Consider the following 12,251-nt stretch of genomic DNA (forward strand, 5'->3'; position numbering starts at 1 on the left):
ATTCAACGGTCGGATCTTCACCCATGACCACAAAAAGTCATCGGGACAGTCATACGATCAACATATCAAAACTACAAGTCCATCGGACGGTCCGATCTCCACAGATCACAAATCGAACGATTGAAATCGATCGAAACGTAAAAATTCATAACTTAATCATACGATATCCAAAAATTGCTTATAATATATCGAAATGATCGTATTGAAATATAGAATCTAAAAATGCACAGAAACTGTTCTTGTGACCCTCGGAGTTGGCCGGAAAGGGCCGCCGGAGTTAATGACAGAGCCGCCGCCAACCACCACCAATGGTGTTGGGGTCGGGCTGCTATTCTTCGTCTCATCAAGATTAACAACTTTCCTAACTATCATGTCAGCTAGAAATGACTGGAAGGGGTCGAAATTACCTAGAACCAGTCGAGGTGGCCGGAAAATTTGCAGAAATCGGCGAGCTCCAGTTCGACGTAAAAACTTCCACCACTCGCCTCGATCCCTTCTGGAGACTTGTTCAGAAACTCAAGATGAGTTTACCAGGCCAAGAATCACAAGGAATGGTGTTCTGTAACTCGAGATATCCGGATTGAAAGGTTGTTTTTCGATCTAAACGGGTTGAGCTCCGACGAACGTGAAATCGATCTACCCAGGTCCGGTCCTTCTTGGTGCTTGTTCGGAAAGTTGAGGCGAGTCTAATGAGCCAAAGATCAAGAGAATTGGTGGCCTGTAGCGTGAGATATCGAGCTTGGAACCAAATCGGGTTTAAACCGGTCTCGTGCTCCACCTCCGTGTACGGCTCACACGACGGCGAGAGGCTGCTACCGGCAGCTGCGCAAGGAAGAGGTGAAGGCGTGGAACGTGGTCTGGGGTCGATCGATGGCCTGTGGAGCGAGAACAAGCTTGGAGAATAATTGCTCTGTTTCTTGGATGGTTTCGGACGAGAGAGAGAGAGAGAGACTTTTCTGTGCTTGCCTACCACAATCCACTAATTCGCATACAATATAAAAGAAGCAAAGCAGAAGCACTGCTTTCCCTTTGTTGCTCAAAACACGGACATGCCGCACCATTTTTATTAAAAGAAATCTCCACTACCATAGTGCCAAATTAGAAAAATGAGGTTATTACATTGCGCGACCTTGACCTCCTCCTCGACGACACCATCTCCGCCGGTTGGAAGCTCTGGCGACTGGATCATGCTGGGGACAGCTTTGTGTGCCTCGTGCGCTACTCGGAAACACCAGAACAACCATGGCCGGACGTTTGGATCGGAGATGGCTTCGTGCGCTACTCGGAAACACCGGAACAGCCATGGCCGGAAGTTCTTGCAAGTCGCAGCCATGGCTGGACGTTTGGATTGAAGATGGCCGGACTCCGCTTCCTGCTGCCGCCGGTCTGCAGAGAGAGAGAGAGATATCGTCGGATCGGAGAGGGATGAGAGCGCTGGCTGCGAGAGAGAGAGAGAGAGAGCTGTCACCGGTCTGCACAGAGAGAGAGAGAGGGAGAGGGAGAAGAGAGAGAGAGAGAAGGATGATGAGTGGCAGATGGTATTTTTTAATTGGGTTGAGGGTAATATTGTCATTTTATTTTAAAACGGGTTGGTGGGAATAAAAATCTCTTACTGGGGCAAGTGAGATGGTTTTTGCTAATTTTGGTGCTTTGGGTCAATGACCCTTCTAAATCTAAATATACTAAAGACATGTTACCTGTTCACACCTGTTCATTGTGGAAAGGTCGGTTTTGCCCTTTCTTTGCACTCACAATCTCAGGCTGCCATTGCTTTTTCGTTTTTCCCGCCTGTTCGGTGTGTGATGCGCGCGCATAAACAGATGGATCTGGAACTCATCTGCAGTCTTACAGTAATGCTCTTTTGACTCTGCAATTTTGATCGCCGATCTTCGACAGCCCGTCAGCCTTTTCTCCCTCGCTGTGACTCCTCTCTCTCTCTGTAACAGATCATGCATACAGATTAAGTTTCATCTCGAACTGATTGCAAAGTTTTCACTCATATTCAGCTTGAAGATCTGAGGTTCCTGTTTGCGTCTTTGGCGGCGAATTATCGTTCGGTTTTTCAGGTCATTTGCTTTACTTCCTTCCCTTTTTTTCCGGGTATCGGTTTGTTCGATGTCTGAGTTGAATTGACAAAGAGTGGGGCCGGGTTGATTGGTTTGATTAGGTTTTGGGTGTCCGCTATTTGATTCGAAAGTTTGGTTTTTCTAAGGATTTGTATTTGATTGATTGCTTCAAAATGTAAATATAGAGGTTTATTGAGGAATTTGTTTCTGACGAAAGTTTGGTTTTTGAGCCCAAAGTCACCCATGATTGATTGATTAAGTGCTTTGTTTCTTGAGGGTTTCATTTCATGAGTCATTTTATGCTTTGTTGAAATTGGATCTGCATTTTGTTTGTCACAATTTCTGGGATCAATGAGTTGAGAAAATTGGGTTTTACCAATTTAGTGTTTCGTTGGGTTTGTACATATAGTGCTTAGAAGAAGAGACTTGCAGAAAGTAGAGTTTCACTCATTTTTCTTTTTATACATTGCGATTCACGGCTTGACTTTGTGTTCTCTTTATTTGCTTAATGAGATTTAGATATATTTTAATGCCTGTATTCATGTATTAAAGTAGTGCTAGCAGTCATGTGGCAGTTACGATTACTTTATTAATTTTATTTCCTGTTCTTGGTAGGCATTTTTGTTTTTTATTTTTTGACTTTGGCTTTCTCCTTTGGCTTTTGTTTCTGATTAGATTCAGTTTGTTTTCAAGTTAGATTTTATGTGCAAGGGTATCTGATTGATTGCAGATACAGGTTTTACTCTTCTTCTTTTCTGTGTTAGAAGGTGAGTTGTTTATTTGAGAGGTTTGGATGATACTGGTATTGCTTTGCGTTTCTTTTTGGATTTGGAGCTTATTGTGAAATTGTCTGATAGATAGTCTAGCACACCCATTTCGATCAGCTTCTTACTTCTCAATTTGAGAGAGAAACATTGCGGGGTAGAGAGAGAGAGAGAGAGAGAGAGCTTAGAGCTTAGAGCTTAAAGGAAGAGACTTGCAGAAAGTAGAACCTCACTCATTCTCCTTTTTACACATTGCGCCTCACTCATCTTGATTCGAAACTTTGGTTTTTCTGAGGAATTTGTATTTGATTGATTGCAGATAGAGGTTTTTCTCTTCTTCTTTTCTGTGTTGGAAGTGTAGTGCCTGCCTCTGTCTTTCTCCGTCTGGAAGGTGAGTTGTTTATTTGAGAGGTTTGGATGAAAATTCCTCATAACAGTCTTAATGTACTTAGATTGCAGGGTTTATTATGATTTGAAGTGAATCTAAAATTCCTCTTCGTGTTTTGGGTCCCTCCTTTGCTTTTACACTTTAAATCCCTTGTTGCCTAAATTCAACAACACATAAATAGTCTGCTTATGTCTACAGATGGTCTCAATACTCAAAGTAAAGGAAGATACTGTTTGTTTTGGTAGAAGTCAAATTTGGTATTCAAATCGATGTTATATTTATCATGTTTATTATGATCATCATTGTTGTAAATGTTTATAAAATGATAAATCCTTGGTTTAACAGACAACTTTGTTTGATGCCACGGATATAGACGTCATCCAGGATTCACTTGGTTGGAAATGAAATTTGTTAATATGATTGTGGAAATAAATCCAAAAATGGTAATTGAAAGGAAGTTTTGTAATATGGTAGTCTCCTTTCTTTTTCTTTCTCTTTTGGATTATAATATGGTAAGAAATCTGGGATTGTTCTCTGTTATTTAGGCAATTTAGGGATACTTTCTTCCAAGGTTTTGGGATGAGTTGAGTTTTCGTTCTTCCAAGGTTTGATTTGTGTCTTTGTTTTATAATTTCTTCTAATTGATTGCCATTTAAAGTCTGTATTCAGTTGTTAGTATTTAAAAACACTGTTGATTTTTCTGGCCTAAGAAATATAGAAGAAATGTATAGATTGTTTACAGAGGACTAATATCCGGTTCGAAATGACATGCTGCATTGTCAGTTTATCCTCATATGAAAGCACTTGCACATTTTCTGTTCAGTTTAACCTCCTTTTTTATCCTTTTTTTTTTTTGGTCTGAAAGTCTAACCTCTTTTGGTGATGACAAATTTTTTCCTCTTTTGAAGCTGTGGTAGAAAAGAGAAGAAGAGAGATTGAAATCGGTAAGGTTCTAAAGTTTGATTGAAATCAGTAAGGTTCGAAAGTTTGAAGCTGTGGTAGAAAGGAGAAGAAGAGGGATTGAAATCGGTAAGGTTCTAAAGTTTGAAGCTTTCATTTGGTTAGATTTTGGGGGTTGCGTTTTTGTTGTTTTTTGCTGGAATTGGGTTTTGGGTTTGATTTGTTGTTTGGTTGTCTTTCGCAGTTCTAAATATTGTTCACTGGAATATCTAGGAAAGAAGAATAGGGACTGAAATCGGTAAGATTCCAGAATTTGAAGCTTTGATTTGATAATTTTGTCGCGCGATTGTCACGGTCGATTGTACTTGGATCTCAGTATTGTGTTATTATGGGTTTTCGGTTTGATCTGTTGTTTGGTTGTCTTCCGCAGTTCTAAATATTGTTCATTGGAATATTTGGGTGTTTTTGCTCTGTTGAATCACCTTTCGTTCTTATAATGTCATATTTTTGGTATGCTGGGTTTTGAGAAATAAGATAGCTACAAAGAAAGTATGCAATTTATTGATCATATTTGGTATGCTGCGTTTTGATCCTCAAGGATTAGACTTTGCAATTAGAAGTGGAGATTATTGTTTTTACTGTTTTTTTCTTTCTTTATTTGTTTTTAGGTATTAAAAATGTAATTTGTTGTTTTTATGTAGTTTAGACTGGAAAGTTGTATATGGTGGGATATTGAGCTTATGTATCATTGTTGCTGTATTTATTTGATGTGAAATTTGGGATTTTGTGATCAAAAGATTAGTTATTATATCAATGCTTTATGATACTACTTGCATTAAGTGGAGGTTTTTTCGGCCAGATCACCTTAGTGACTTAGTCATGCTCAATTTTGTGGTGTACTGATGAAACTACCGTCATTGTTTGGTGGCAGATGAACGGATGAATTAGCTAGATTTTGACCGGAAACCTCACTGTGAGTGACTAAGTACTTCAGCTTCAGCTTTCTTTGTCCATATAATATATGTCTGGGATTTAAAGCCAATTAACTTGAAACAGACCATGTTGGCAGTAGATTGCCACGTTGGATTCCACGCAAATTTGATATCCGGAACCAGTTTCTATATAAACGGTGCTTTAAGATGAACACCTACTGTCTCTAATCCATTTTCTGTCTAATATACAATATTCATAAACATCCCTAGGCTAATTAAAAGCTCTATACATGTATGAATGCATCTTCAGTTTAATTAAAAAGTCCCCGGGATTCTTCCTTAATGATCAGCTAATTTCTTACCATTAGACTGTTAATTATTGTGCTTCAACGTCTAACTAATGTAAAAATGGAGGCATAGTGTTCAATTGCAGCAAAGTAGTATACTCCCCTCATTTGCCAGTAACTGATGTTCTGTTGTGTTTTATCATTGCACTGTTTCTAATTACCAATCGCACAAATGTCCAAGGATGTGGTGCTTATCCGACTATAATCTCTGATCCTTTTCTTTTTTCAATCAAATTACTTTTCCTTGATACAGAAGCATCTGCAGAACTGTGGTTAATTGAACTTTAGTTGTTTATCTGCATTTGCTTTTCAATCCACATATAATCGTGTCATTCCATTCATGTTCCCCTTACCTTCTCTAAACTATTTTACTTCTATGAATAAGAAAAATTAACCTCAAATATAATAATGATATTCTTACTAATTCTTCAAATATTTTGCAGGACTGTAGTCACTGTACACACAACTCCATCCATTCAAGACAAAACTCCATCAACAGCTATTTCAGGAGCATACTTCAATTCAATTTATGCATTGTAATACAAAATTTTGGCCAAAATGTACCTCACTTCAGAACATAATTTCAATAAAAACAATTCCTCTGGAATTTTTCCCTGCGTGCCTTACATAAAAATTTCTGGTATCTAATTCTATAATATTAACAACATTACCATCCATTCAAGCAATTACTCTCTTCCACATTTTCCGCAGCAAAGCGCGGGCATATTTTCTAGTTTAATTAAAAGACTTGGCAGACACGTATGATGAAGAAGCCACGTTCCCTTCCCTACCGAAAAGCCGAAGTAACAAGCACAAAAAAAGAGGCCCCGTGGCAGTGGCTGAGAAACAACGGCGCCGCTGGAAGAAGTAAGAACCAAAACCTTGTCCGGTTTAACAAAGTGCTCCTAATTGTAATACCAAAACTGGCTTCCACAGAATCACAAAATTTCATTGACATTCGTATTTTCCAAGGTTGTAATATGGTATTCTCGTACATACATACGGCTTATGCGGTTTTGTTGTCACAGTCACACGTACTATAAAAACCGCCACTCACACGTTCCATTTCACATCCAAAACACTCTCTGAACTCTACTCTCACAAACATTTCAACCATGTCCAACACTGCTGGCAAGGTGATCAAGTGCAAAGGTAAAACATGTTAAGACACTTTGATCGTTGTTTCTTGCTAAACCCTTCTGTTTGATTCTCCTGTTTGTGCTTTTGGTTTCTGATAATGGAAATTGGTTCGTCTGATCATGTTTGGTCTATCAGAAATCTGATCATGTTGTTTTCGGAGGCACACACCGCACCCTTTATTGGGTTCTCAGTTTCTGAGTTCTGATAACGATCAGAGTTCTCTTTTTTTTTTTTATCCTCTTTTCTTGTGACCCCCTATTTACTTGATAAACCCTTCTGTTAGATTCCCTAATCTGAGATCCACTGTGGTATTTTCACCCTATTCATCTGTTGATGGTCTTTCCCATTAGTGATTTTTTGCTTATGATCATGACTCCACCTTTTTTCTGTTCTTTTTTTTCTTCAAAGATATTATTGGGTTTTCCGTATCTCATAAGGGGGTGTCATTCATTCTGTTCTTTAGTAATGTTAGTGGGAATCGTAATGATCACTCTGTCTTTTGGTCTAAGATTTGTACCATCTTGCGATAAGCAGCTTCATTTTAGTAAATTGAACATCTAGTGGCTTGGGCTTTCTCTGGTTTTGTAACTTTTGCTTGATTAGATTTTAGGAGAATAGTAATGCGGGGAGATCTCAAAAGTTGGTTAAAAACACTACTTTTATTATCTGGCAATGCAGTGAAACATCTGATAAAGAAATTTGTTTGTTTTCTTTTCTACAATTTGTTACCACACTCAAATGTCTTGGTCTTGTGGTTAATTCCTTTTGTGAGAAGTGAGAACACTGATTTTGACTATATAATTGTTGCTAATTGGTGATGGCATATGTGGATTGTAGCTGCGGTAGCCTGGGAAGCTGGGAAGCCGCTGGTTATTGAGGAAGTGGAGGTGGCACCACCCCAGAAACATGAAGTACGCTTGAAGATCCTCTTTACGGCTCTATGCCACACTGATGTATACTTCTGGGAAGCAAAGGTAAATATTTAAACTTATTAAAGCTATGTCCATCAATGTTTGAACTAGGTACAGTGAACTGATTTCTCAGTATGAGTTTCAGCATAATGTTTAGTTTCATATCTGGGAATCCATCAGTGAAGTTGTTCCGTTTTTTAATTTATAATATGTCACTATTTATCTAATATTGTTGATGAATTTAAATATGTGATTCTAGCCTTGAAGATTATAGACGTCATATGTTGGAACTGAAACAATTCTGTTGTGTCACAGGGACAAAATCCACTGTTCCCTCGGATTTTTGGTCATGAAGCTGGAGGGTATGTGTATCTTTGAATCTTAAAGCTATTTTTTAACAGGAAAATTAATACTATGCTTTTAATTCCCTTTCATATGGTATATTTACTTTTGCTTGCGATTTTTTGTTTAGAATCGTGGAAAGCGTAGGTGAGGGTGTAACTGAACTCCAACCGGGAGACCATGTCCTCCCGGTGTTCACCGGAGAATGCAAGGAGTGCGCACATTGTAAGTCAGAGGAAAGCAACATGTGTGATCTCCTAAGGATTAATACCGACAGGGGTACTATGCTCAATGACGGCCAGACCCGGTTTTCCAAGGATGGAAAGCCAATTTATCACTTTGTTGGTACCTCTACATTCAGTGAATACACTGTTTCACATGTTGGTTCCGTTGCGAAGATCAACCCTGCAGCGCCTCTTGACAAAGTTTGTGTTCTTAGTTGCGGAATTTGTACAGGTTCGGCTGAACAAACTTATCACATTTAATCGTTACCGTGGAACATATATCACTGGTTTCTTTACTTGTATATCTTAGTAATGAATCGTTCTATATGTGCTCAAAAGGTTTTGGTGCTACTGTAAATGTTGCAAAGCCAAAAAAGGGTTCATCTGTTGCCATTTTCGGATTGGGTGCTGTTGGTCTTGCTGTAAGTTATTCTTATTTCTTCTCTATTCCATTTCTTCAGCTATTTAGAACTACTCTGATGATCTTTTTTATGCAATTTAGGCTGCGGAAGGTGCAAGGGTTTCTGGGGCTTCAAGGATCATTGGGGTTGATCTGAACTCCAACCGATTTGAGGAAGGTATAGACAATGCCTACTCATGTTCAGGAAATACTCTGCTTCATAGAATGTTAAAAGTTTGTTGAAGTACTGATTTGTCACTTTTTGACAGCCAAGAAGTTTGGGGTGAATGAATTTGTGAATCCAAAAGATCATAACAAACCTGTTCAGGAGGTGACTACAGACGATTTTCTTTGTTTGTATTTCTTGCTAGTTGATTAGCCCAGCATTTGCATTTGTCTCATTTCTCAGTTAGCACTACTCAGTTGTCCTTTTGCACTTCAGAATGAGTATTTTCTTATTTCATTGCACTGCACACTGTAAAAGATCACTCCACCCTATAAGATCTGTTGAGGACTTGACTTGAAAATTTCAATTCTGCATCGATGTATTTATACTACTGGTTTACTGAATCAAATACATAATGACTCCTCAATTGGGCTTAAAGTCGGTGGTGATTACTGTATAACAGAGACTAACAGTTGAGTTTTGCAATAAAGGTGATAGCTGAGATGACCAATGGTGGAGTTGATAGGAGTGTTGAGTGCACTGGAAGCATCCAGGCTATGATCTCTGCCTTTGAATGTGTTCATGATGTAAGCATCTACTTAATGCTTCCATGTTCTTGTTGATTGGTTGCTCTTGACGTTTAACATTGTAACTTATTTTCTTTTGTCCAAATTTAGGGTTGGGGAGTTGCTGTACTTGTTGGAGTGCCAAGCAAAGATGATGCGTTCAAAACCCATCCGATGAACTTCTTGAATGAGAGGACTCTAAAGGGTACTTTCTATGGTAACTACAAGCCCCGCACCGATCTACCTTGTGTTGTGGAGAAGTACATGAACAAGGTAATCGCACTTTCTTTCAGCCGTCCATTCTACAACTGGCTTCATGTTAGCTTTGATGGGTTCTTAGATACGAGTAGAAAACATTAATTTGACATGGGAATTAATTTGGTCTGCAGGAGATGGAATTGGACAAATTTATCACTCACTCTGTTCCTTTCTCTGAGATCAACAAGGCATTTGAGTACATGCTGGCAGGACAGGGAATCCGGTGCATCATCCGCATGGAGCATTAGAGCAGTTCTACTCTACTTGCTTTTATGTTAATCGAAAGAGTGTGCGTGTGTGTGTGTGTGTGGGGGAAAAGGAATAATTTGGTTATGGGAATTTCAAGACTTGTGCAAAGAGACGAATTTGCAATCTGAATTTGCAATAGTTTGGATGTCTTTCCTTTAAATAATGAAAAGTTGTATAATGTTCTACATGTTATTCTGTTCCGTTCTCTCTACGATTGCGCTACATATCGTATTGTCATGGTACTCTTCATTAATCACAGCGCTCCCACTATCATTCTATGTTAATCAAATTTCGAACTTTTTTGTTCCTATTCGACCATACATTTCTTCCATCTTTCTCATACCATTTCTACTCCCAATTATCCTAAGGTCCGCCATCATCATCACTTTAAAATCTATCATGTTTTAGGTTTAATCTCTATCTCTCACTCATCATTACCTACTCTAATCTACACCATCACTCCCATACCCTTTTCCCTTGGTTTTGGGATCTAATACTACTCTCATGCTTCACATCCGTGCTTCTTATAAGGTTATAGCTGCTCCCTTTTGATTTTGATAATGATTTCACACATCTCTCTCCATCTATTTAAGCATCTCATCTCCCTACAGGTAAGATGATCACCCATACTTAGCCATTACATCTTTTTCTCTCTTTATTCTATACACAATCCACTAGTATCTCCTCCACAAACCTCCATCACCACCACCTTCAATCCATAACCTCCATTATCACCACCACCTTCAGTCCATAATTTTCATTACCACCACTACCAAATTCATCATTTTTTCCATCTACCCATTCCATTTCATATACATTAAGTATCATTCAATCATCTACATCATACTCTACAATCAAGCAAGGAGACTGAAGAAGAGTCTAGAATCACTTGAGGAATCATCATCACCATCACCATTAGCACCATGTCAATGTCTTCATGAGCTCATCTACACCATCCTCAACTTGATCATCACTAATTATTTCTCTATCCCTACTTTTTAGTTTGATGTTCATAAACATGTTGGAACTTATGTATTTGATTATGAGTGAGTAGTTAGTTTGTTGGGGTTAGGGTTGAATGCCCTAACCAATTTTGTATGACATTGCCCTAAATAGGGCTAAATACGAATTACTACCCTGTGGTATAGGTTCAAAATCAATTCAGTCCCTGAACATTCAATTTCATCAAAAAGACCCCTGCATTATGATTTATCATCCAATAGGTCCTTCCGTCTGGCTTCCGTCAAATGGAGCCGTTAAACAGCTGACTGTTTGTGATTTGTACATTTGCATATTCATCTAGCATCCGTTAGGTTTCCCTAGCTAGAATGAGTTTTCCAATCCCTTGACTATGATATCCCCTACAGTAGAACTTGTCCCTTATATTTGAGGGTGACTATTTGGCTAACGACACTAAGATTGATCATTCTACTTTCTTAAATAAAAGTAGTGAATTTTAACGATGTACTTTTTTTTCTTTTTAAATTATTTTGAGTTTTAATATTTTTTAGTAATTGGACCAAAATATTCTTAGTTTCAACGGTGTGTAATGGAGTATTTACATGCAGTGACTAAAGTGAAAAATAAATGTAAAATTGATTGGCTAAAGTGATATATTTAAAAATATAATGATCAAAATGTCAATTGAGTCATAGTTTAGGGGACCTGGTGACGCTAGGAGATGCTGTGTCTTAAAGATGACTCAAGATAGTTCAAGAATGTTCTAGATATTGAAGGAATTTCGGCAATAATGAATATGGATTTCAAATTGGCCCAATTTGGCAGAGTCTGGCCCGAAGTTTGAAGCATGTGACTTGCACATGAGTCTCTAGATCCTTCTTGACGTCTTAGATGAATTCTTGGCCCATTAGGATTGCTTTTTGCCGTGAGAATTACAAGGAATATCAAAGATTTCGGCAAAGGTATATTATGGGATATTTTCGGATTTCTAGGGAATTTTGGAGAAGAAAATAGAGGAATAAATATTGACTTATGATTCCTAATTCCATTCTACATGCAAGGAGGCCGAAATTAGGTCTAGATACAAGGAAGAATTCGGCAAATCCAAGGTTACTTGCTCTCCAATTCTTATGAAATTTTCTTATTGGCCGAGGTGATGCAACTCAAGAGAAATTCAAGGGAACCCTAGCCCTTGCCATTCACTATATAAAAGAGGTTTGTGAAGCTCTTCAACACACCACAAAATTCAGAATCAAAAGCCACAAACACTCCCCCTTTTCTTCCAAGTTTCGGCAACTTCAAAGAAATCCAAGTTCAAGGCCCTGAAGCATCATCCTCTCCATTCAAGCATCCTTACCATGATCCTCATCCATTCCACCACTTTTTTAAGCTTCTTGCGTCCTTGAAGATAAAAAAGTGTAACCATGAAACTCTATTTTTGTTTTCGGTTTTTGGATTGTAAACTATTTCGGGTTTTTAATAAATTGCGATTTGGTTTTCTTTCTTGGTTTTATGAATTGTGATTTCTATGGTTGATGAAGTGTTGATTTTAGTATGTTATTTTCGAATACTATGAACCATGTTTTAGGTTTTAGGTTTTCAAGTTGAAAAATTGCGATTTCATATATGTCTTGCATA

General features: G+C 38.3%; 1 protein-coding gene and 1 long non-coding RNA gene across 2 annotated transcripts; both read left to right on the plus strand.

Moving 5' to 3' along the window:
• The first annotated feature begins 1,908 nt into the window (after positions 1-1,908).
• On the plus strand, positions 1,909-5,822 carry LOC133715873 (uncharacterized). The gene is made up of 4 exons (XR_009849254.1): positions 1,909-2,066; positions 3,150-3,221; positions 4,127-4,162; positions 4,363-5,822. It is a non-coding gene; the product is annotated as an uncharacterized LOC133715873 (long non-coding RNA).
• Positions 5,823-6,388: 566 nt separating this feature from the next.
• LOC133715872 (alcohol dehydrogenase-like) lies at positions 6,389-9,845 on the plus strand. The gene is made up of 10 exons (XM_062142562.1): positions 6,389-6,549; positions 7,375-7,511; positions 7,764-7,810; positions 7,921-8,246; positions 8,354-8,436; positions 8,517-8,592; positions 8,684-8,745; positions 9,072-9,167; positions 9,258-9,419; positions 9,536-9,845. The coding sequence occupies exons 1-10, from the start codon at positions 6,513-6,515 to the stop codon at positions 9,650-9,652; spliced, it is 1,143 nt and encodes a 380-aa protein (XP_061998546.1). The 5' UTR covers positions 6,389-6,512; the 3' UTR covers positions 9,653-9,845.
• Positions 9,846-12,251: the final 2,406 nt, after the last annotated feature.

Source organism: Rosa rugosa, chromosome 6, assembly GCF_958449725.1.
Source record: "Rosa rugosa chromosome 6, drRosRugo1.1, whole genome shotgun sequence".
In the NCBI taxonomy this organism is placed as follows: Eukaryota; Viridiplantae; Streptophyta; class Magnoliopsida; order Rosales; family Rosaceae; genus Rosa; species Rosa rugosa.

Coding starts and splice junctions, on each gene's coding strand:
- LOC133715872 (XM_062142562.1), top strand. CDS start 6,513: ATGTCCAACACTGCTGGCAAGGTGATCAAGTGCAAAG. Junction 8,247..8,353: donor TAGTTGCGGAATTTGTACAG/GTTCGGCTGAAC, acceptor TGTGCTCAAAAG/GTTTTGGTGCTACTGTAAAT. Junction 9,420..9,535: donor TGGAGAAGTACATGAACAAG/GTAATCGCACTT, acceptor TTTGGTCTGCAG/GAGATGGAATTGGACAAATT.